Raw genomic sequence first — 21277 nt, forward strand, 5'->3', positions numbered from 1 at the left:
GAGTATCAAACCACCCCCCACACTAGATTTGCTCACTTATATAGAGCTATGTGTAAGTATAAGAAGGAGGCCACTGCATAGAAGGAGGGAGTACCAGAGTTTGTGCTGAAATATTGCTGAATGCGCATGTTCAGGTTCCAAACCACGTGGTGCACAATTCCAACACAAACACTGGTCAGGAAGTTATGTCCAATGAGAACAGTGTTAAAAAGCTCAAAACTGCTATTTTTTTATCATGTCCACACTATTCAAAACAATAATAATAATAAAAAAAAATAGTGGGCTTTAACTTTGGTAGGCTTCAAAAAAAGTCCTTGCAGGAGCAAAGACTGACCATAAAATCATATTATTACACCTTTAGGTGCTTGCTGTGATGGAGCTATATCTTTGTTATGTAAGTTTCTCTACCTGCAAGTGAAATAAATCTGATAATCTTCCGGCTTGCATAGGCACCCATACTTTCTTTGAAAAGTCATGACTGTTTGTACTGAAACAATGTAGCAGCTTCAGGAGAACACCTGTCTGTGGCATGCAGAAATGTTGTAGAAACTGTTTTTACATTGTCCCCCAAAGCAGTCACTTCTACAGTTCTCGTTTCAAGTTAGCTGTCATCCTCCCCTGACCTTCCCTGTCTTACATTTTCTTCACTTTATGCCAACCGTCATGAGATAATAAGTTAAAAGAGGAGTACAAAAAGCAGAATACACAAAAAGAAATATTTTCTGTAAACATTATCTTTTCTTAAGAACGTATGGGGGTTCTAATGTGCTGCCCATGATCCTCCTAGTGATGACAGGTCAGGTCAGTAAAGCTCTGCTGGATTCTTTGCATCTTCCGTTGACATCTGACTGAAACATATGAATCTTCCCTGTATTGTCCATCAGCCTATTATGATGCCATATTTATTTGGCAGCAATGTGTCTAGCAAGGAGAGGAGAGAAATTGATTTTTTTTCTGTACATTTTGTGTAACCTTTTCTCTTCCAGTGATACCCAAGGTAAGGATTCACTTTTTGCTATACATGTTAGGCTGAAGGCGTTTTTCAAACCATTTTTGAATTTTCTTTAAGAAACTAAAACATTTATACTACAGTGCCATCCAGAGCAAATGGGTTGATAATGCTGGCAGTCACATCCTAGGGAACCAATATTCACACCTCCAGGTTTAACAATTTGGAGTTGATGCATTACTGTAGTCCCTTGTAGTCTTAAATGACACCTTCTCACTTAACCCAAGCTAAGTGTACAGTCATCCAAGCTTTGTTTTCAAGGCTATTGTAAGTATGTAAGTGGACAGCCCTCCCAGGTGTATTTCATAATCCTGTCACTGAATCCAAAGTTTTCAAAGCAGACTTGTCACCTACACACAGTCACAATATGGACACTAACACTATGGTGTCTCAGGCCTAAGTGATATAAGTAGTTCCTAGTGATCTGATGCACTTATTATCAGATCATCTTCCAATGTGTGTAGTTGACAGGTCCACTTTAGCTAAATTGCTCTGAAATAAATAAGATTTGTGTTTACAAAAGGAAGAGTAATAACAAGAAAATATTAGTACGTAAGTGTTAATTGATTCCACTCAGGGTGCCCTCTTCGTACCACAGAGTGCTGCTTTAACTTTGCTTGGTTGTCCATCTCTTCATCTTCACTGTCTTCAGAGTCACCGCTTGTGCTGTCTTCTTCCTCTTCTTCATCATCATCTTCGTCCTCTACTTCCTCCTCCTCTTCTTCTGTTTCTGCTTCAGCAGCAATGTTTGTGTCGTATTTCTATAGAGGAGACAGACAAAACAGAAATTAAATCATGGAATGCATAAATCTTCTGTAGGGAATCACGCGATCCACATTGCAATGGTAGTTAAGGACCACTATCGCAAAACAATTGGAAAAATGTTAATTGATACGTGTAAAATGTGTACATTGAATTCAGAATAAAATGTACTATAGAGTTATTTTTTCCTATGTCGCTGTTGCTTACAGAAGGTACTTAAAATCTGACAAATCACAGGACTGGGACAAGATGGTTTTGGACTAGTTCAGTGATCTGCAAACTTGGCTCTCCAGCTGTTAAAGGGACACCGAGCAGTGCAGAAACTATGGAAAGATGCATATCATTTTAAATCTCTCTTTCTCCTCTTTCCAATGATATATAAACCGCCACCCTACACCTTTTAGTTTTTGCTATTTCGCGATTGAAATTGCCGCAGCCGCAATTTCGATCGCGAAAATAGATAAAACTAAAAGGCGTAGGCGATTTAGGGGTCGTCAGAAAGAGGAGAAAGAGAGCTTTAAAATGATAACCATCTTTCCATAGTTACATTGTATTACACAGGGCGACTTTTTCTCAAAGTCAGCAGCTTCATTCAGCAGAAAAAGTCGGCCTGTGTAATACAATGTAACTATGGAAAGATGAATATCATTTTAAAGCTCTCTTTCTCCTCTTTCTGGCGACACCTAAATCGTCGCCCTACGCCTTTTAGTTTTCTCTATTTTCGCGATCGAAATCGCGGCCGCAGCAATTTCAATCGCGAAAATATCGAAAACTAAAAGGCGTAGGGCGGCGATTTATATATCATTGGAAAGAGGAGACTAAGGAACTTTAAGGAACTACAAGTCCCACAATGCATTTCCTTTATGAATCATGACTGTGGCTGTCAGACTCCTGCAATACATTGTGGGACTTGTAGTTCCTTAACAGCTGGAGAGCCAAATTTGCAGATCACTGGTCTAGTCCATCTCCTCACAGGAGATTCTCTAGGTTTTCTTTATATACAAAATCATTTACTGAATGGCAGTTGCTCTGTCCAACTGGCAGAACAATGTGTAAATGGGTAAGGAGCCTGGCTGCTCTCTTTGTGTAGATCCTTTACAGGGTTGAATTTGTAAAGAGTAAATACTGAGAATCCCCCATAAGGAGATGGACTCGTCCAAAATCTGCTTACCCCAAGTGAGAGGAAAACCGGAGAAAAAAAATCCTAGTGCTTTTTACTCTGAGAGAAGTGTACATTGTATACGTTTTTTTTTTTTCCATGTGCTTTACATTTTTAAACTTTTTGCAATAGGGGTCCTTTAAGTAGTGAAAAAAAATGACTAACAGATGAACTTATAAGCAGCTTTTGAATCACTAAACCACTTGAATAATAGCACGGCAAACCTTACAACCTCTGGAAACAACTTTTATGGTTCAGCTATTTTATTATAATTTTATGTAGTGCTGTGTAATGTAATAGTTCAACGCTGTACCAAGTGGGTTTTTAAGATTCACACCGCTCCCAGTGGAGCTTTTAGTTGTACATTATGACCTCGATTCATCATTGTCTTTGAGATAACTTTTTCCAGTTTGTTAAATTACCGAATTCAAAGTTTATCGATTTCTAGTTGTATTCATCAAGGTTTTTCCATTCGGTAACGTGTCGATATTTCTATTTTACAGCGGTAATTTAACACAAGGCCATAAGATTTCCATGGAATTGTGGGTAAAAAGCAGTCCTTTGAACACTGCGTAGCAACATTCTGAATAGGGCTTAACACCTGACCAGGATTCTGGAAGTGGCTTCGGACAATCTCACAATTTTGCCAGCTACGGCTTGATAGGAGCCTTTTCTGAAAAAATGTAGTGCAACTAGCAAATTAGTTAACCCTGGCACTGCCTGTGTTCTCTTACAGGATGATTCAAGAGAAATGCCGATGTCCTGGTATAGCAAATAAATCCATTCTCTTGCAAATTGATATGGTTGTAGACCTTATTATTGCCCTTCTGCACCTTTGAATCACTCTCAGCTGGTACATAACCACTTCAAATGGCTCCATCTTCTCTGTCAGCAATGATCTGACAGGAATAACGACAGAGCAGTGAAGGAGATAACTAATCCTAAATTTAACACTAAACCACGCCCACTTTCATTTTCATGAATTGCACTTTCTTCCGTTTTATCGCATCACTAACGAATGATTACCGAATTATTACCAAATGCTCGCTAACAGCTGTAGATAAATTTGATGAATCCTAAAATCAACTTAACAAATTTGGTATTTTACCGAACTGTTGTTAACCAATTCGGTAAGTCTTCATGAATCGAGGCCAATGTCTGTTGCATGGATAAAGGATAAGTGCTCTTATAATACAGATATAGGAAAACAGCCCCCACTGCCCTCTGATCAATAATGCAATCATAATATGTTTCTGACTTTGACCTAACCCCACTGAATGATTTGAAGATTATTATTGTTCACAAACATTTCTCCTACTCAGAAGAGTCTGTACGCTAGCATTATATTTACCGCACTTTGATAATGTGTCAGCTTCTACATACAAATCACTGCCCCTAGCAAATCCCAAACTATCCCAGTGTGACAGTTTTACTCACACATCTGTAGTCTGTAGATCAGGTCTGATTTTTACTCTCTGATTTTTATCCATTCATGTTCCTGTCTGGGTGCAAGATGCCATAACTGTATAGCATATTGGATGTGAAAATGCTATATTATTGCAATTAATTGGTTAAAATTTGTATAAGTTAAAGATGTACATGCTAAAAGGGTGTTGGGTAAATCTAGCGCCCAGAAAAACCTGATTGTAGATTATTAGTAAATTTCCCAATATTCGATTATTACAGTGAAAATGACAATAGTAAAATATGATTAAATATTGATATTTTACTACAGCTAAATCTTACACTATTCTCACACTCACTGTGCCTGGATATATGTATTTTATTCTATTCTTACACTGAACTCTCCCCTCTACCGATGCCTAATCTTAACCCCCCCCCCCCACACACACACACACACCATGCCTGACTTTAACCTCCCACTCGCCACACCTAACCTTAACCGCCCACTCCCTATGCTTAACCTTAATCTCCCCCCCCCCACCGCCACCAACCTTAACCCCCCTCTACCCCCCCACCGCTAGCTGCGGAAGTTTGGGCGCTGCCATAGGCCCCCACAGTAATACTTGCATTGAGGGGAAATTTGGGTGCAGCACCCGATAAAATCTCCGGCACCCAAATTTCCCAAAATGTCAGTATTACAGTGGGGGCCTATTCGAAAGATGGGGGAGCAAATTACAATTTGTGCTAGATAACGTGCATGGTTCTGTACATAGACCTTAATATGATCACATTTCACCAAAACGGCTTCCTCAGAAGGTGCTATACATATATTCGAAGTGCTATACAACATACACATTCCACCATATTTACAAAGGTTACAAAATGCCCCCCATATAATATAGCCCAAGTCAGAGCTAACAGTGCCGGGTATGATGCGCTCTATATATACTAGAGAGGCAGAGGAAGGGGAGGGAGGGGAGGATCCATCGACCCGCCCCATAAAATTTGCCCATGCTCGATTCAGGGCTAGTTCACAGTGCTCTGTTGCATTGCAGAATAATTCTGCATGTCAACTCAATGTCTATACAATTCTATGGGGCTGTGCACAGTACTGCCTTGTAATGGATCGCGTTATTCTAACTCGCTGCATGCAGGTTTTGTGTCAAAGTCTATGGCCAGGCTGCATTGCTGTTCATACTCATTATAACGTGTGTGTTATGCAACTGACCACTGTGAACCTAGCCATGGTAAAGCAGATGGAATATTATATATATATATATATATATATATATATATATATATATATATATATATATATATATACATACAGATACCTGAATGGTGTCCAGGCTAACCTGCCCTGCTCGCTGTATAGATGGAGCTGGAAATGCTGTGTAGGCAAGCTGGGACACGAGTGCTAATCCCTCGTGTAGGCTGGGGAGCCGCGTGCGCTCCAAGCCTGCCGGAGGGGGCAGGGTTTACGCTCCACTGACGTCACTTCCTGGTATCGGCCGGCCAAACGGATGCTTGACCGCTATGGCCGACGCTGCTGTCTTTTATAAGGGGGGGGGGGGGGGGGCTCTAGGAGGTCCATGTGTCTGCTGACTGTGATGCAGAGGGTCAAAGTTTAGCCCAATGATGTAGTATAGGGGTCGGATAGAACTCGCTATATGTTTGCGTTTCGATGCGAACCTGCATTGTTCGTGCGAACTAGTTCGCATGCGAACCATTTGGGCCATCTCTATTAGAGATGTACTCATCAAGAAAAATGTTCACATATCCAAGTATATATATATATATATATATATATATATATATATATATATATATATTCTCAAATATGAATAACATGCAATCTCGTAATAAGGATGAATGAAGAAGAGAAGGAGATCTATGTAATTAAAGCTCAACTAAACCCACAACCAGAAAAGGCAAATTCTGAAACCAATCATTAGTGTAAGTTATAAATATTACCTATGGAAATTACATTTTCAAATGTAATAATCTACACCCACTTCTGGGATTGCATACAGTGCCATAAAGTAACAGCGGTGGATTTAAAGAGGAACTCCAGTGAAATTAATGTGATAAAAAGGGCTTCATTTTTACAATAATTATGTATAAATGATTTATTCACTGTTTGCCCAATGTAAAATATTTCCTCTTCCTGATTTACATTATGACATTTATCGCATGATGACATTTTTACTGCTGGCAGGTGATGTCAGTGGAAGGAGATTTTTTTGGCAGATAGAAACAGCTGTAAACAGCTATTTCCCACAATGCAATGAGGTTCAAAGACAGAAAACCATGGTCTTGACATCACACTGTGGGGGGGAGGGGGGGGGGTCACCACAACATTAGCCATACAGAGCCCCCTGATGATCCGTTTAAGAAAAAATTTCTCAAGAGAAAGGTAGTATTAGCTACAAGTTCAATTCTTGTTTACGGTTACTCTCTAAAGTGTTCATATTGCTCTCCACTGGCAAATGTACATGTTCTGCACGTTTTAGCAACTCTAGGCTTTACCCCCAGCTTTCTGCAGTGATTTTTACCTTTTATCTTTCACAAAGCAGAATTGCACAGTCCACCTGTAGTGAAATCTGACGCAGGAACTGGCTGTGGTGCTGTTAATATTTTCTGCCAAATAATTGGCCATGAAGAAAAAAGTATTATTTGGTTTTACTTACTGCTCAGGTTATTCTTATGTAGTATGTATATAGCTCTGACATCATCCACAGTGCTTTACAGAGTGTATATAGTCACTAGCTGTCCCTCAGGGGGGGGGGGGGGGGGCACATAATCTAATTATTTCCATAGTCATGTCCCTCATATTCCAGGGAATATTTTGGAGGAAAGCCAATCGAGGTATCTGCATGTTTTTGGAAGTGAGAAGAAACCAGAGGAAACCCACACAGACATGAGTAGAACATACATGTATAGATTGGCCCCTGGCTAGGATTCAAACCAGGGACACAGGTCAATGCTGCAAGATGAGAGTGCTATCCACAATGCCACTATGCTGCCTGTTTGGTGTGACATGTGATGCGAGGATGTCACAGTTTTCTCAAGTTCTCAAGTACTCCTCTTTACTAAAGCTTGACTGTTTACCTCAGTAATTGCCTGAAATTGTTATTTAACTTTTTTTTTTTGGTAGAGTGATAGTCAACTACCAGCAATGTATGTATACATGGGCAGCTTGGTGGCATAGTGGATAGCACTCTCGCCTTGCCGCACTGGGTTTTCCCTGTGTTTCCTGTAGGCTCTCTGGTCTCCTCCCATATCCCAAAAATATTCAGATAAGTTACTTAGCTTCCCCTTAAAGAGAAACTCCAACCAAGAATTTAACTTTATCCCAATCAGTAGCTGTTACCCCCTTTTACATGAGAAATCTATTGCTTTTCACAAACAGACCATCAGGGGGTGCTGTATGACTGATTTTGTGGTGAAACCCCTCCCACAAGAAGCTCTGAGGACCGCAGTACATTTGACAGTTTGCCACAATGTAACAAGGTTCACAGACAGGAAATAGCTGTTTACAGCTGTCTCTAACAGCCAAAACAGCTAGGAGCAGCTACATAACCTGCCCACAGTAACAATGTCACCATGTAATAAATGTCAGAATGTAAATCAGGGAGAGGAAAGATTTTACAATGAGCAAACACTGATAAAATCATGTATACATAATTATTGTAAAAATGAAGCACTTTTTTTTATTACACTATTTTCACTGGAGTTCCTCTTTAAAAAGACTCTGTAACAAAAATGTCATCCTGTTTTTTACCATTCTACAAGTTCCTAAACCTATTCTAATGTGCTCTGGCTTACTGCAGCACTTTCTACTATCACCACCTCTGTAATAAATCAACTTATCTTTCCTCTGTCGGATGTGTTGCCCTGTGTCTGGAAGGCTGCCAACTCTTCAGTGTTGTTGATCTGTTATGCACGCCCCCCCCCCCCCCTTCCTCCAGGCCCCCTCTATGCACACTCCTGTGTGTGTTATTTACATTAGGCAGCCTCTCTGCTCTCTTATCTTTTACAAGCTGGATAAATTGTCCTCTGTTAGGCTGTGAAAGGATCTGGCTGTCTGGGCTGTTACATGCTGAGAAATTACAGACACCGGGCAGAGCTGTCTGCAGGAAGAAACAATCAGCCTGTCACTCTTCAGTCAATGAGAGCTGCAGGGGGTAAACACACAAATGATCTATTGAGATTCAAAAGGAAGGCTGTATACAGCCTGCTTGTGTATGGATGTATTTTCTACATGTGGCCATACTGTACATCAACCTACTTCCGGTTTTGGTGGCCATTTTGTTTGTTTATAAACAAACTGTAAAAAAACTGTTTTTGACCACTTTTAATGTGGCGGGGAGAGGCGAAATTGTGACAGAGGGGAATAGGAGATGTCCCCTAACGCACTGGTATGTTTACTTTTGTGCGGTTTTAACAATACAGATTCTCTTTAAAAAAAAGGACATTTGACTATGATGGATATATTGCTATGGTAGGGATTAGAATGTGAGCCCCTATGAGGGACAGTTAAAAACAATCAATGTTAAGCACTTCAGAAGATGTTGGCGCTGTATACATAAAAATAATAATAATAATAATAATAATAAACGTGAACAGCATAGAATGCAAAGTTTATAATTACTATTAGCACTAAGATGTTCCTCATATCAGACCACTAAAGCCTGCTGATTCCTCCCAGCAGAAACAAAGCCTTACACCTAACTTCTGTGAACTAAAAAGCTCCACCCCCAGACCCTGTAGACCCATAATTCTACTGCAATGGGATTCTAGGAAATTAAATCAGTCACCTATTTTTCTTACCTATCGTATCGCATGGTCACTCCTGACTGACTCACCCAGCAACTGAACCCAGCGCAGAGAGGTGTAACCTGCACTGCAGAGGGAAGAACATCCGGTCCATGAAAAAGGCAGATAGCTAAGCAATTTGCTTTTATTTTGTATACACCTTTTGCTATTAAAACTTGCCTTCAAAATTCACTTATCCTTTACCTTAGGGGTTATTTGGGCTTTAGCAAACAACCTAAAAACAAAGAAAAACATACCTCCATTGGATTTACTGTGATTGTTAAAGCAGAATCATCCCAGTCTATTTCAGTGTCCTTAGATGTATCTCTGTCTGGAAAGTCCTGTTGGTGAACTGCTCTCAATCTCAAGATTCCCAGGACCACAATAATGACCAAAATGCTTACACATGCCACGAGAACGATGGTTGTAGCACCTGGAGAGACTGAACAACAATCATAAGTTACACCTTATTATGCTTTGAAGTTACACACCAAGACTCCAACAATTAACACATTTCTTTCAGGATAAGTGTTGCAAAGATTTCAGTAGGCATTCTTAATCACTCTAACATTTTCTTTTGCTTTGTCTCTCTATACCCAGCCCTGGTAAAATTGAATTAGGGTCTGCTGCACGTGGGCTGCAAGCAGGCATTCAACATAAGAAATCCCTGCAGTTACCTACAATTCTTAAAGTAGAGAGAAATAAGGTTGCAAATTAAAACTTGAGAGTAATGGATTTAACCCATTAACAGCTTCAACAGAGTTATTTCATTTGAGATTAGTGCACCTGTAGCACCTGGAGAGACTGAACAACAATCATAAGTTACACCTTATTATGCTTTGAAGTTACACACCAAGACTCCAACAATTAACACATTTCTTTCAGGATAAGTGTTGCAAAGATTTCAGTAGGCATTTTTAATCACTCTAACATTTTCTTTTGCTTTGTCTCTCTATACCCAGCCCTGGTAAAATTGAATTAGGGTCTGCTGCACGTGGGCTGCAAGCAGGCATTCAACATAAGAAATCCCTGCAGTTACCTACAATTCTTAAAGTAGAGAGAAATAAGGTTGCAAATTAAAACTTGAGAGTAATGGATTTAACCCATTAGCAGCTTCAACAGAGTTATTTCATTTGAGATTAGTGCACTGCTTTTGACATCAGTCGGCAGAACTTCTTGTGCTGCAAAAATTCTTGGAATGCTTTGATCTCTCTCTCTCTCTCTGCTAGCAGCAAATTCAGAAACTGAAAGCAGAAGTCCTCTGTTATTGTCTCTCACTGCCCCCTAGTGACGGCTGTCCCCAGTACGGCGCTGCCCTAGATCGCAGTGTTGTACTATGTAAATAGACGGCTGTTTTGCTCAGCAAAACGGCCATCTATTTACATAGTACAACACTGCGATCTAGGGCAGCGCCGTACTGGGGACAGCCGTGTAACACCGCTGTCCCCCTGGGGCACGCAGAAGCGATCAGCTGTGATATTCTAAAACCTATCACAGTCGATCGCTGTAATTGGCTGATGGGGGGAGAGAGGGAGGGAGAGGAAAAAAATAAATAAAAAATACAAAAAGGTAATAAAAAATAAATATTTATAACAAAATAAATAAACAACTGGGGAGTGATCAGACCCCACCAACAGAAAGCTCTGTTGGTGGGGAGAAAAGGGAGGGGGGGCACTTGTGTGCTGACATGCATGGCCCTGCATCGAGGCCTTAAAGCTGCAGTGGCCTAATTCATGAAAAATGGCCTGGTCTTTAGGGGGGTTAACACTGCGGTCCTCAAGTGGTTACATTTCCGCATTTCCACAGTTTAGTTTTTCAATGTCCGAGTTCCAATAGGAAATGAAGATTTCCGATCAGAACTCAGGAATTGGAAAATGGATTTCTGTGAAAATGCTGCATTACCGCAATTCAGTAATTTAGGCCAATCACAGGACTCGGAAGCATTGGACCAATCAAAGAACGCAGAGTCAACTCGGAATTATTTGGCCAATCAAAAAATGCAAAAAATTACAAAAAAATACTACTCGGAAATTGGAACTAGCAAATCGGAAAACGAGAATCGTAACTCGGCAATCCGCAGAATCAGTAATTGGCATTGCCGGACATCGGAATGTCCGTGGAATTGGAAATCAGCATTTCCGACTATCCTTATTCAGCAGTATAAATCTCTGCATTAAATGCTGAGTGTTGATATGCACATGAAAGCAGGTTGTTTTGGTACAATGTGTTTGTCTGTTAACACTGGATGTTCCCATTTCCAATTTCACTTCCATTTCCTTTGTTTAACACTTATACTGACTTGTTTTTCGACTACTGTCTTTTGATTAAGTTTGTGAAAGGCTTCCTTTAATTAAAAATAAAATACTGTGTATCATCAATAATGAGTATACTGCCAGTAAATTAAAACAGATAATGTTTTGCCATCTGCCACTTTATGGGTGTTATATACCATGGTCTGTGTTTTTCACAAACAGGAATTGCTACTGTACTGGATAAGCTTGGCTTTATCTATATGCTGAACTGGTGATGGGCTTCAAACTTCCTTCCCATCTGCATTTAATAAGCAGCTGTTGCACTCAGTATTCCCACTGCTCATGTAATCAAATCACACAGTATATCTTATTAACAGCTATCACATTAAACAGTGTTGATGCCACGTCACTGTATTAAAAGACACTGCATTAGATCTAAGTGGACTGCAACATTACATGAATTCATAAGTAGATATTGGCTTCACGTACCTCGGCTTTGGTGCCCCAACACTTCAGTGTTTGGATGCTGCACAGAAGGCATGAACTGCGGCTGAATTACCATCTGATTTACATGCTCCATATAATTGGAATTATGCAAGATGTTTACCTGTAAAAAGGAGGAGGAGTTTTATATAAATTTTAATTGTGTTTTATTGATAAATTACATCCTAAATCACGATATACAATGCATCTTATGGTGTTTTTTGTTTTGTATTATTTACTTCTCTTTTTATCATTAATAAAAGCCTACAACTTTATTACTTCTGCAGTTATGTCTCTGGACAGACAGAGTTCAGATCCTATTATTTTCTCTAGTGCAGTTCACCTATACTAATGAAAGGATAGCTTGTGTTTCTTGGCCAGTGGCTACTTTTCCAAACAATTTTGAAGCTTGTCAGAAACAGAAACTTTTTCAATATACTGAAAGATTTCTGTAACTCACTCTAGTAACTTTAAAGGGCAACTAAAATGTATTGTCAATGAGCACACAAGTTAGTGTTTGATGTTAGAGATGTGAAGAGTCTGTGTTTTTTGGCTCAAATCTGTTTTCATGAAAGAAAGTGTATTTCTCATTTTTTTAAATGCATTAAGGACCATGAAGTAGGTAGAGGAAACCTAGTTTTAAAGACTAGTTTTAGTTTTTGGCAAACATGATCTTAGGATTTGTTTTTTGGCAACTATTCCCCCCCCCCCCCCACACACACACACACATACACACATACACACACACAATTCCCCATTAATGCTCATTTCTAAAGATGTGTGGGAGAAAACAAAATTTAGTTTCGACTGAGGTAAAAGCTTTGGTGTACATGGCACGGGCCTTGGTCGCTGCCTCTAACCGAAGTGCTCCATGCACCTCTACATCTTCCCAATACTTCTACCTTCACAGCCAGCAGGAGTAAGTATTGGGAGCTGAAGGAGGAAGTATCAGAAGGATGTGGAGGGGCATGGAGCGCTGCAGCCAAAGGTGGAAACGAAGGACAGTTAGCCCCACTGCCGGGGCCTGCTTGCATCAACGCTCAGTTTCAAATTTGCCTTAAAACTGAATTTCACTTTTGCTCACTCATTTCTGAATCCAGAGTCACTTTAAGGTCTGTTTCACATGGGCAGCTGAAGGGGATAAATCCGCTGCCTGTCAGCTGCTCCAGTGGACTTGCTTGGAAGTTGGGAAATGTCTGTCTCATAAAGGTATATCTGAGTGTGGCCACAGCAGAACTCAGATGTGACAAGAAACAGTTATTTGCTTAAATTTCAGCTGGAAAGTAATTAGTAGCTGTCAAATCAGAGGCTGAACTGTTCTATACAATATAAGTGGTCACCATGTACCATAGATGTGATATTGAAATGGCCACAGTTGTTTAAACTAGTGGCAAATTTGGATTCTAGGAGCTAAATAAGAATATTTAAGAATGACCTAATCTGCCACATATGTAGCTTAACCTTTGTCTATTTTTGGAGATGACACGCAAATCTTTGTCAGAAATATATGTTAATCACGGGCAGCATAAGTTAATCTGCATTTATTGTATTGATTTGTTTATACTCTGTAATGAACATAAGTTTAAAAAAAAGTTGTACCTCCAGATTGAACTCATTACTTGTATAACGGCCATTTAACTCCGAGCACTTGACTTTGAACTTCCTGCCAAAGATGGCTGCAGAATCCCAATGGCGATAGCGGACTTGCCGTAAAACCTCTTCGTAATTTTTCATTGTGTCTATGCCTGAAAAATAAGAAAATTAATAAAGTAGGTGCTGCTGCATGGCCAGGTCTGAAATAAATTCTAATTGAAAAAATGGGTTATTTTAAGAAATAGCCTCCCTTTCAAAAGCAGATGTTATTAAATTCAAATTTCACTTCTGTTCCGAGAAAAATAATCAGTTCAGCCCTCTACATTTATATAATCTAATTTTTCAAGGAAGGTCCGTACACCAACCACGGTGTCTTCCAAGACATACATGTGCAAGCTGACACCAGCAGGATAAATTATACTTACCAGCTCCCTACTGTATAACCCAAATTATAAGGCTGTAGTATTGCTCTGTAGATGTCCAATATATTTGTTCCCTTTTCTTGTTCTCTAGTAACCATTGCACCCTCATCCAGGGCAGTTATAAAAAGACAGAGGGGTATATCAAGTGTAGACTTAAGGCTTCTTGCACACCAAGACGTTGTGTTAGGTGCCACGTTAAGGTCGCATAACGTGCACCTAACACAACGTATGGTGCTGCAAAAGCCGACGGTAGAGTGAGCCGCGTTCGGCGGCTCGATTCCTATAATGTCTCCCAGAGTGGCGCTGATTGGCCAGCGGGACCACGTGATGCGGAGCGAGACACTCCGCATCACGTGGTCCCGCCGGCCAATCAGCTGCCGCCAGTGCAGTGAATATTAAGTAGCCATGTGCGCGGCTACTGTAGCTGGCTCTCCCCGCCTCCTCTCCGCCCCCCACTGCGCATGTGCAAACAGTCTAACGCGGCTATAGCCGCTCCAACGCCGTAGCATGCTGCACTTTGCACCGAACGTGCAGCATTACATGTAACGCAACGTGGGCTGTGTGAACAGCCCACTTGTGTTACATTGCTGTGCGTTGGGGGAGCGTTACAGGCGCACTAACGTGCGCCTGTAACGTCTTGGTGTGTAAGCAGCCTTAAACTATGTATTGCACACTGTTTGACTCCCTTTACAAAAAAACAAAACAAAACAAAATAAATTAAGATAAAATAAACTTAGTCAGGACCCAATTTCAGAAGTGCACCCAAGTACTTACCGTATTTTTCGGACTATAAGACGCACTTTTTCTCCTCCAAAAGGTGTGAGAAAAGTCCCTGCGTCTTATAGTCCGAATATCAACCAAAGCATCTGTGTCCGTCCGCCCGCATTGTGTCGGGGCCGTTGTTGTGCCTCTGCATGTTGCAATTAGCGGCAGCAGCCGCTTGTAATGCTCATTATTGCCTGTGTCCGCCCACCTTGTGACCACCCGCATTGTGTCGGGGCCCCGTTGGTATGCCTTCTCCTTGCTGTAATTGGCAGCATTAGCATCATTCACTGTCATCTGTGCCCGCCGCTGCCTCCTTTTGTCTGCCTATGTGCCCCCTAATTGCGCTGAGCGTGCAGTAATTAGCGGCATTAAAATCACTCACCGGTTTCTGTCTGCCGCTGCCTCCTTTTGTCCGCTCGCAATGTCGGGTCCCCGTTGCTGCACTGTCACTCACTATACCGATCATGCCCGCGATGAGCAGCGGCTCCTCTCTTACACACGCCTTCCCCCTGAAGCCGCACTTCCTGGTCGCGTGCGTGGCCGCGTCATTATGCACATGACTGGAGATAATGACGCGGCCACGCACGCGACCAGGAAGTGCGGCTTCAGGGGGAAGGCGTGTGTAAGAGAGGAGCCGCTGCTCATCGCGGGCACGATCGGTATAGTGAGTGACAGTGCAGCAACGGGGACCCGACATTGCGAGCGGACAAAAGGAGGCAGCAGCAGACAGAAACCGGTGAGTGATTTTAATGCCGCTAATTACTGCACGCTCAGCGCAATTAGGGGGCACATAGGCAGGCACTGGGGGACAGAAATAGGACACTGGGGGACAGTAATAAGGCACGGGGAACAGCATGAGGACACTGCGAGGACAGGAGAAGGACAACGAGAAGGACACTGGGGGACAGGAGGAAGACACAAGGAGGAAACTGAGGGGAATAGCATTATTACACTGGTGGCCCATATAATAACATTGGGGGGACAGGAGGAGGACACGAGGAACTGGAGCAGGACACCGAAGAGAACACAAGCAGGACAGCATTAGGACAGAATGAGGACGCTGGGGGACAGGAGGAAACTGGGAAGACAGGAGAAAGAAACTAGAGGGAGTGGAGGACACCAAGGGAACAGGAGGAAGACACGAGGAGGACAATAAGTGGGGGAGAACATCTACAAGACGCTCCTCGACCATGGATGCACCAGGTTTAGTATATATTTTTTTTCCCTGGTTTTTACCTCTAAACCTAGGTGCGTCTTATAGTCCGGAGCGTCTTATAGTCCGAAAAATACGGAAGTCCAATTGCTGTTCACTCTCTTCCTGACCAGTTTCACTCCATTAGCATACCTCAGGGGCTTTATTGCTAGTATTAATCACAAACCTTATTTTAGCTTGCTCACATTGTTTTTGTGCATGTAAAACACAGCCATTCCACAGTTATTAATGGAGTCTATCAGATGGGCGTGACAAGGGCTTCTGCTTTGCATAATCATACCATAAAAGGCAAGTTCCTGGGCGTCCATTTTTCCAGAGAGAGTAGAGACTTGATAATTAACAAGAAGTGCAATTTGAGAAGATTACAGTTTTGGAAATTCAAAATGAACAAAGCCAAGATTTCTGCATAACAGCTAGCTAATGAGCATTTTAAAAAGACAAATACAGATTGCAGTATCTACAATAGTTTTTAGGTGTCCTTTAAATGTTTTTATTTGCTCAATTGATGAGGAAGCTAACATTCCGCTCCATTGACAATGGGAGGCAGATACACCATTCCAGCACTGTGTAGGATTTTGTATTTCTCATCCTGTTTGAAAGTGTAACAACTTCTGTGAGCATTCCACAATCATTGCCCAGGACCATCTTCAATCAGATCTCCTGCAGCTTTAGGTCATCGGAAAGGACCCTGATACATCATTCCAATACAGGTGAGCAGAAGCTAACTGCTCTGTCTGCATATGAAGGCACAGGCAGTATTACTAGCCAGGATCTCCACAACAGATTGCTGTGAACTTGCTTGGAAAAGGTCACACTACTTGAATTAGTAAATTGCTGAGAAACATTTACTAACAGCATCTTAGGAAACATCATATAGTTTTGTGAATTTAATTGAATAAAGCAATTTTTTTTTTTGTAAACATAAATTCTATTTCTGTTTCTACTTATGATGCAAATGTATACTATACAGTCATAAACAAAATAAAATTTTTTATAAGAAGGTTCGTTAGAACTGGCTATTATAAAACTTGGTTTGTACCCATGTGTTCATATATATGCCATATATTGTATACAAATATGTCTATACTTATATATCTATCATTTGAAAAAATGTCAATAAAAAGAGTTATGTAAAATATAGATATAAAATGTACATGCAGTAAAATTAACTATAAATGACTTTTCTATTATGTTGCTGCCACTTACATTAAGTTGTAAAAATCAGATTGACATGGGTTTGTACTAGTCAATTTTCTCATGGGGTATTCTCAGTATTTTAATTATTTTAAAGAGCAAACCCCGATAAGGATTTATAAAAATATGTCAGCTAATCTCCTTATTCACTTGCACACTATTTTTGATTAGATTGAGCAACTGCTGTTCATCAAGTATATTTAAAAATAAAGAAAACCTTGCCTCTCCCGATTAGGAAATGGACTAGTCCAAATCCTGTTAGATCTGTGCAACAGTGGTAAAGGAAAAAACTAATTTAATCTGGAAGAAATTTACTTGTTATAGTATGTGTACACATGTACAGCAGAGGTGCCCACACTTTTTAAGCTTGTAAGCTACTTTAAAAAATTAGTAAGTCAAAATGATCTACCTATGTACAATTTTAGGAGCACACTTGTATATACAGAATGGAAAATGTAGTGGGGTCAGGATCTACCATGAAGTCCTTCACAGTCTACCGGTAGATTGTGATCTACCTAATGGGCACCCCTGATGAATGCAGTATTTGTTCTGATAGAATCTGCATTCTGCACCAAGATTAGTTCTGCACAAAAGACTGCCACTGCACCCCTAAGTGTATGCGAAATAGAGGCGCAATGAAATTTAGGCACCTGGGAATAGCTAATACTAGAATATTGGTAACATTTACTTATGTTCTACTTTCACATTAGTAAAATATCAGTAAATGTTACCGATATTTTACTAACTAAACCTAACCCTATTCTCCCACAGAACCCTCCTTTTGCAGATACACCAACCCCCCCCCCCCCTTAATTGATGCCTAACCCTAAACCCACCATACCTAACCTTAACCGCCCCCCTTTGTCTAACCTTAAACCACCCCCACAAATAACCTTAACCGCCCCGCCGTAAACACACCCGCAAAAAACACTCAGTATCGGTGCCACCATAGGCACCCATACTATTTCCAGTAACACTGCGAAAGCGAGTGCCAGGGCCACCTGCTATGAAAGCTGTGGCTGCCAATTTGATGTCCAGATGCCACAGTATTATGATAATTGTATACGCGCCCAATTTTCACTCATCAATCTGTATTCCTTGAATGCCAATAACTGACAAAAACATAGTCCATTTCAGAAACTGTTAACAGAAATCTCCTGTTCTTTCCTAGTTACCAACACTTTTTTGGGCAATGCCTAGTCCGGCATGTACTTAAATAGCAACGATTTTGTGATGAAGGTCCATGGACAAACTTTGATTTACAACTTGGCAGCAGTTTTTAGTGAACTAGCCCTGACCACTGCTATCCGTCTGCACTGAGGATAGTCTCGCTTTGCAGACTTCTTTTGCATAATAATTTAGATGTAACCAGACAGCTATCAATAAACATTAAGCTTTGGATACCATAGATGGAATAGCCCTTGGTTGAATTGGTGGCATCTAGATGTTTTCCTTGCAGTGCGCTACGATCCAGCTCCAAACATTCCTGCTGGGTGTTCAGCTCATCTCCCATGACCAGGATGTCGCAGAAGTCCAAATGATGGAGAGTTTCCTCCACAACCACTGAACCTGAAGCTGTGGACACAAAGACATATTCAGAGAAGTGACACATCATTTCCTTCTGCACTGACGGCTTCCGAATGATGTTAGAATGCTACTTTATTAAGAGAGTCCTTCTTACTCAAAAATTAATATTATCATCCGCAGATTATATCCATTATATACAGTGTATTCACAATTCAAGACATATGTAGTTTGTAATCTATATTGAGTTTGGACTTCCTCTCATTCCTCAATGCTGCACAATTAAGATGAGATTGGAATCCGTACAGTACATGGCATAAAATGTAATAGAAACATAGGAAATGTGATATAAAATAAAGAACAAATCCATATAGCTTGCTAGAAGTTACAATTACAGTAGCTAGCTCACTCTCTAGAGAAATAGAATTATAGGTTGGACCTTTCTTGACCTTTAATATAGCTTCTGTATATCACTTTACTGCTTTCTTAAAATCCTGTTGTGTTTTAGCATTAAATCCAGTATGCAGACTGCAGTGCACTATGTAATTGCTCCAGCTTCCTGACTATAGTTCCAGCTGCGTACTCTGTCTGTACAGTAGAGCTTGTATGTTATTACTGTGTTTGCATGGGTTTATTCCAGGTCCTCTAGTTTCCTCCTTCAACCAAAAACATCTACCTGCAGGTTTACTAAACTGCCCCTAGTGTCCCTTTGAGGGAGAGTGAGTATAAAGCAATACAAAAAATCTATAATATACATTTGTAAAACAAACAAAAACAACAACAAACAAGATTAATAATAACAATAATAATAATAATAATAATAATAATTTAAGTGGGCGTTAAAGGGTACCTATGCTATTATCTAATTCTCCCACTTAACTAAAAGCAAAGTCTTACCTGTGTAATTCATATGTGTCCATTTTTAAAGGGATGAGTTGGCAAAACTGTATCACAGTCTGTATTGTATCACTGTGAGACTGAGAACACAGAGTGGAGTAGAGGGCAGACTAATGCAGTAGATGGCAGCAGTACTGCAGTCTGTATTGTATGACAGTGAGACTGAGAACACAGAGTGGGTAGAGGGCAGACTAATGCAGTAGATGGCACGGTACTGCAGTCTGTATTGTATGACAGTGAGACTGAGAACACAGAGTGGGTACAGGGCAGACTAATGCAGTAGATGGCAGCAGTACTGCAGTCTGTATTGTATCACTGTGAGACTGAGAACACAGAGTGGGTAGAGGGCAGACTAATGCAGTAGATGGCACGGTACTGCAGTCTGTATTGTATGACAGTGAGACTGAGAACACAGAGTGGGTACAGGGCAGACTAATGCAGTAGATGGCAGCAGTACTGCAGTCTGTATTGTATCACTGTGAGACTGAGAACACAGAGTGGGTACAGGGCAGACTAATGCAGTAGATGGCAGCAGTACTGCAGTCTGTATTGTATCACTGTGAGACTGAGAACACAGAGTGGGTAGAGGGCAGACTAATGCAGTAGATGGCACGGTACTGCAGTCTGTATTGTATGACAGTGAGACTGAGAACACAGAGTGGAGTAGAGGGCAGACTAATGCAGTAGATGGCAGCAGTACTGCAGTCTGTATTGTATCACTGTGAGACTGAGAACACAGAGTGGGTACAGGGCAGACTAATGCAGTAGATGGCAGCAGTACTGCAGTCTGTATTGTATCACTGTGAGACTGAGAACACAGAGTGGGTACAGGGCAGACTAATGCAGTAGATGGCCGCAGTACTAAATCCTAAACAATAGACATGTGCAGAATAATAAATGCAGTTAAAAGGACATTTATAACACGGTACCCGTAAACTTGCCAATATTCTAATGGCTACAACATTTCCAGCATTACACCCATTATGTCCCACAAAAAAAAAATTGATAAGGTCTATTTACATAATTATAAAAACACTAGTAAATATGTGTATTCCTGCCTATATACTTATGCACCAAACAATACACTGCAGAACTTATGTTCCAATGCACTTGCAATTACCATTTCATGATGTCAAATAGTTTACCATATACCTGATCATATGAAAATGTGTAAAATGCCCCTTTGCAGCATCTGCTTCCCAGGGTCATTTTAATCCCTTGTGGAGGAGATGGCAACATTACATGTTTTCATGAGTATTGAATATCATGGAAATAGTGAAATGGGGTGGGAATAATAATTCAGTAAGTAATTAAAGGACCACTATTGTGAAATGTATAAAAACTAAAACTAAAAAAATTACTGATACATAAGAGCAAGAAAGTAGTAGGAAGAGTAAGGGTTAATAGTTATTTAAAAAATGGATCACTCCCGCTGTTTAGATAAACATGACTATCTACATGAGATGCCATTACAGATGGACTTCTGGGATGCTTTATTGCCTGCTGTGGGGGAGCGTGCGGAGACGCTGAGGAAGGCGGCGGTGAGGACGTCCTGATATTATATGCACATTGTTTCTTATTATATGTGAGTGCACTACTATGTGTTTTTAATTCATTCAAACGGAGTTACGCTATGTCAGCCATGTCTCTTGAGTCTTAAAGGTCCTTTTACACTCTGATGATCAAAGCCTACAAGAAAGCGAGCATAGCTGGTCAGCACAGGATCAGCCAGTGCAATTGGTGAGCGTGCATTTTGTTTCCTATACCACTAAGGTGTGGACA

General features: G+C 40.7%; 1 protein-coding gene across 1 annotated transcript in view; it reads right to left on the minus strand.

Annotated features, from left to right (window-relative positions):
* Window positions 1-1552: 1552 nt before the first annotated feature.
* Window positions 1553-21277, minus strand: part of CLSTN2 (calsyntenin 2) — a 1262395-nt gene continuing 1242670 nt past the window's right edge. The window contains exons 13-17 of the mRNA XM_068280737.1: window positions 18479-18649; window positions 13487-13632; window positions 11894-12011; window positions 9410-9594; window positions 1553-1770 (exon numbers count right to left, since the gene is read on the minus strand). Coding sequence (XP_068136838.1) covers window positions 1555-1770; window positions 9410-9594; window positions 11894-12011; window positions 13487-13632; window positions 18479-18649 — 836 coding nt within the window. The 3' untranslated portion in view covers window positions 1553-1554. The remainder of the gene's footprint in view (window positions 1771-9409; window positions 9595-11893; window positions 12012-13486; window positions 13633-18478; window positions 18650-21277) is intronic.

This window comes from Hyperolius riggenbachi, chromosome 4, assembly GCF_040937935.1.
Source record: "Hyperolius riggenbachi isolate aHypRig1 chromosome 4, aHypRig1.pri, whole genome shotgun sequence".
In the NCBI taxonomy this organism is placed as follows: domain Eukaryota; kingdom Metazoa; phylum Chordata; class Amphibia; order Anura; family Hyperoliidae; genus Hyperolius; species Hyperolius riggenbachi.